The sequence below is a fragment of the Benincasa hispida genome, unplaced genomic scaffold (assembly GCF_009727055.1).
Source record: "Benincasa hispida cultivar B227 unplaced genomic scaffold, ASM972705v1 Contig548, whole genome shotgun sequence".
Taxonomy (NCBI): Eukaryota; Viridiplantae; Streptophyta; class Magnoliopsida; order Cucurbitales; family Cucurbitaceae; genus Benincasa; species Benincasa hispida.
This window is the reverse complement of record NW_024064915.1, coordinates 73183-77341: the sequence shown is the minus strand read 5'-3', so window position 1 is coordinate 77341 and position 4159 is coordinate 73183. Positions and strand designations below refer to the sequence as shown.

The following is a 4159-nucleotide window of genomic DNA, read 5'->3' as shown; positions in this document are numbered from 1 at the left end:
CAAATTTGGACTGAGTACACATTTCGGAACATAGAAACCCAAAAGTTCATCCTTTCTAAACTCTTTCTTGACCATTTGTGTCAAAGTTCGTGATGTGAATTCAACCATGAACCATTGCATGTACTCTAAGGACCAATTACAAGAAGCAAGAAGAAAATTTCAAGAGGCATTCACACTACATCTTCAAAAACTAGCAAATTCACAAGAACCGACCAATAATTTTGAGACCAAAGTTTTATATAATGTTAGTTGATGAGTCAAAAGAGAATGACATGAGATGGTACTGGAAAAGTCCTATAGTTTGGAAGATGGCACGATGGCACGAAAAAAAAAGTGTGCAGATTTTGTGAAGAAATGTTGTCTGTGCACTTATGGGAAATGTGATGTCAAACCTTTCAAACGTGCTAATACTTTTGCTGCCTTCTAGAGAAGATATTAAGAACAATTTGAAGACTTTCTACATTCCTAGTTTTGCATTTTGACTTATAATTTAGTATGCAATTAATGTTCAAGTTTCTAGGTTTATTTTTCTAAATTTTCAATTAATTGTATTTGAATGACTTTTGAGTTTCTTGGTCTATCCACATCCATTTGGCCTATAAAATGGCTTATAATGATTTTATCGATAGTAAAAAGCTTGTGCTTATTCAACCCTTTGGTGTTGTCTTTTTCTTTCAAATCTTGCTTTAGATTTGATATTTAAACAATTCATGAATATAGTCTTGATCAAGCTAATTCTGAGAGAGTTGTCTTAGATCTAAGAGTGACCATCATAGAATTCTAAGTTCGATCTAATAGCTTCTTTTGTGAGTATTTGCAAAGATCCTAGAAGGAGCTCTAGCTTTGTATCCAACAAGCATTACGGGCACTTATCATTTGGTATCAGAGCATTTGTTCATCGTACTTGGCCGACTTTAAAGTGTTATCTTTTACATTATTTCAATTTTTTTTTCTCCATAGCAATTGCTTACATTCTTGTAACAAGACATACTACAACTTGTCTTGAAAGTTCTTCAAATTAGCTCTTAGATCATAAAGAGAAAACAAAAGTCAGCAGGAAAAAAAAAGTTAGCAAAAAAAAAAAAAAAGAAAAGAAAAAACTGTAGCAAAAAAAAAAAAAAAGAAGAAAAGAAATCAAAGATCCAAAGCACATGAAAGTTTCTTGTCATTCATTTGAAAAAAAAAAAATCTAGATTTTTTTATTTATTTTTAGCCTAAGTTTAGTTACTCTAGTCTTAGCTTGTGAGAGTCTATCATTTTGAATTGGTTTTTATCAAACTTTTAGTGAGATTGCACCAAAAATATAAGCCAATCCTTACATCTTTTGCCTAGTACCAAAAGCCCCCTTGAGTGATAAGCACGAGTGTTCTTGAGTGAAATTGGTGAGAAGTGTGGTGAGGTCCTTTTATTACTAACTTTAAAATGTCACAGGGTGAAGGAGTACCACAAGTACAAGATACTAATATGGCTATTCTTCAAGCAATTCAAGGCATGATGGAAATGATGAGGGAAGATAGACAAGAAAGAAGGGCGCAACAACAAAGGGTCTTACAAGAAGATGAGGGAGTAATCTACTTAGTTGAACAAGAAAGAAAAATTAGAGGAAGAGGAAACATGAGAGGAAGAGGAAGAAATAATATGCACCCTAGACGCCATGAAGATAGAGATAGTGGAGTCAAGCTCAAAATTCCACCATTTTTTGGAACGTCGGATGCGGAGGCATACTTGGAATGGGAAAGGAAGATAGAACATGTGTTTGATTGCAACACATTCAGTGAGAATAAGAAGATGAGACTTGCCATTGCCGAATTCACTAACCATGCGGGAAATTGGTATCAACGTCTCAAATCCGAGAGAAGGAGGAAAGAGGAGGATCCCATTGAAACTTGGGAAGAACTTAAAGAAGCCATGAGAAATAGGTATGTTCCCAAACATTATGAAAGAGATTTGAGAACTAAATTGCAAGTTTTGAGGCAAGGAACAAAAACTGTAGCTGAATATTATCAAGAGATGAAAACTTTGATAGAAAGAGCAAATATTCGAGAAGAAGAAGAAGACACCATGTCTAGATTCCTTGGAGGTTTAAATCGAGAAATTGCTCATATCGTTGATAGATATCCACAACTATATGGAAGATATATATCATTATGCAATCAAAATTGAAGAACAATTGAGAGAAGAAAAGGAACATTCCAAGAGGTATATTTCTAAAGCTAATACCTTTTCAAATTCTAATGAACAAGGATGGTTTTGTGAATAGGGGTGAAGCAAAAGGGAAGTTTGTGGCTCCTAAAAGAGTGGAAATCGGGAGCACCTATACTAAAAAGAATGCAACTTCAAAGGAGGAAAGAGAGAAATCTAGTTCCATTCAATGTTTGAAGTGCAAAGGATTTGGGCACATGAGCAAAGATTGTGTCAATAAAAAAGTCATGGTCATAAGAAATGGAATTATTGATTTAGAAGATGAATGTGATAAATAAAGTGGCAGCCTTGAGGAAGAATTCGAAGCTTTTAATGATGAGTACATTGAAGAAGGTAACTCCATATCCTTAGTTGCAAGAAGAGTACTTAATGTGCAGATAAAGGAGGAGAAAGTTGAAGATCAAAGGGAGAACTTATTTCACACAAGGTGCTTGATTGAAGGAGCCCATGTAGCTTGGTGATTGATAGTGGAAGTTGCACAAATGTAATAAGTAGTTTTCTTATAAAAAGATTGCAGCTCACTACTAGTCCACATCCAAAACCATATAAACTTCAATGGTTAACAAATAAAGGAGAATTGAAGGTAAACTCATAAGTTCTTATTTCTTTTACTTTGGGAAGATATAAGGATGAGGTTCTTTGCGATGTAGTACCTATGCATACGATATGTTATTGGGCTGACCTTGGCAATATGATAGAGAAGTCATATATGATGGTTTGTTGAACAAGTACACATTTACTTTGAATGGGAAGAAGTTTACTTTGCTTCCGTTATCTCCATATAAAGTACAATGCGATCAAGTGAAATTAGAAAAGAAAAGAAAAGAATTTGAGGATCAAGAGAGGAGAGAAGAAAGTAAGTTAAAGGAGAAGAGCGAAAAAAAGGAGAAAAGTGAGGGGCAAAATATGAGTGAAAACCAAGAGAGAAAAAAGAGTGATTTTGAGGAAAAAAGAAAGAGTGTGAGTTTGGTTATGAGAAAGGGGGAAGAGGGGAATATGTTTTCATTCGAAGCACCAAACTTTGTACTTATGTGCAAAGGAATGTGTTTAATAACTGAACCTAACTCTAATGATGGTTTGCCTCTTTTGCAGGAATTTAATGACATGTTTCCACATGAAGATGCACCTACAGGTCTACCTCCTTTAAGAGGAATTGAGCACAAAATTGACTTCATACCCGGGGCAATGCTTCCAAATATGGCAGCCTACAAGACCAATCCAATCGAGGCCAAGGAAATCCAAAGGCAAGTAGAAGAACTCGTGGATAAAGGTTATGTTCGAGAAAGCATGAGTCCTTGTTCGGTTCCAGTCATTTTAGTACCCAAGAAAGATAGAACATGGAGGATGTGTGTTGCTTGTCGAGCCATCAACAAAATAACGGTAAAGTATCGACATCCTATTCCTAGATTGGATGACATGCTAGATGAATTACATGGTGCAAACTTGTTTTCAAAACTTGATCTTAAAAGTGGTTACCATCAAATTCGAATGCATGTGGGAGATGAGTGGAAAATGGCATTCAAAACAAAATTTGGTCTTTATGAGTGGCTTGTTATGCCATTTGGTCTTACCAATGCACCAAGTACTTTTATGAGGCTAATGAATCATGTTTTTAGAGAATACATTGGAAAATTTGTTGTGGTATACTTTGATGATATTCTTGTTTACTCTAAAAACTTGAATTAACATATGTTGCATGTTAAGACAATTTTGCTTAAACTTAGAGAAGAAAAGCTTTATGCCAATTTCAAAAAGTGTAATTTTTCTCTAAGACCAAGTCAATTTTTCTTAGGATTCAATTGTTGGAAAGCGATGGGGAGATAGAAGCTCTGATGAACGAAAGGTGTCCCCAAGGCCTATTCCCGAGAGTGGCAACACCACCAATGCAACCCCGGGGTGGAGATCCATGGTTTGGCCTGGTAATTATAGAGTTTATTAAGGGATTTCCAATCCGTGT

General features: G+C 35.3%; 1 protein-coding gene across 1 annotated transcript; it reads left to right on the top strand.

Moving 5' to 3' along the window:
* The first annotated feature begins 1614 nt into the window (after window positions 1–1614).
* On the top strand, window positions 1615–4141 carry LOC120069693. The gene is made up of 6 exons (XM_039021477.1): window positions 1615–2106; window positions 2244–2380; window positions 2489–2629; window positions 2824–2917; window positions 3295–3843; window positions 3995–4141. Exons 1-6 carry the CDS (start codon window positions 1615–1617, stop codon window positions 4139–4141), a joined length of 1560 nt encoding a protein of 519 aa, XP_038877405.1.
* Window positions 4142–4159: the final 18 nt, after the last annotated feature.

Bases quoted from the DNA above. Each gene is read 5' to 3' on its own strand.
- LOC120069693 (XM_039021477.1), top strand. From the start codon at position 1,615: ATGAGAGGAAGAGGAAGAAATAATATGCACCCTAGACGCCATGAAGAT. The intron at 2,107-2,243 runs GTTGATAGATAT...CTAATGAACAAG, and splicing joins ATCGAGAAATTGCTCATATC to GATGGTTTTGTGAATAGGGG. The intron at 2,381-2,488 runs GTGCAAAGGATT...ATAAAGTGGCAG, and splicing joins AGTTCCATTCAATGTTTGAA to CCTTGAGGAAGAATTCGAAG.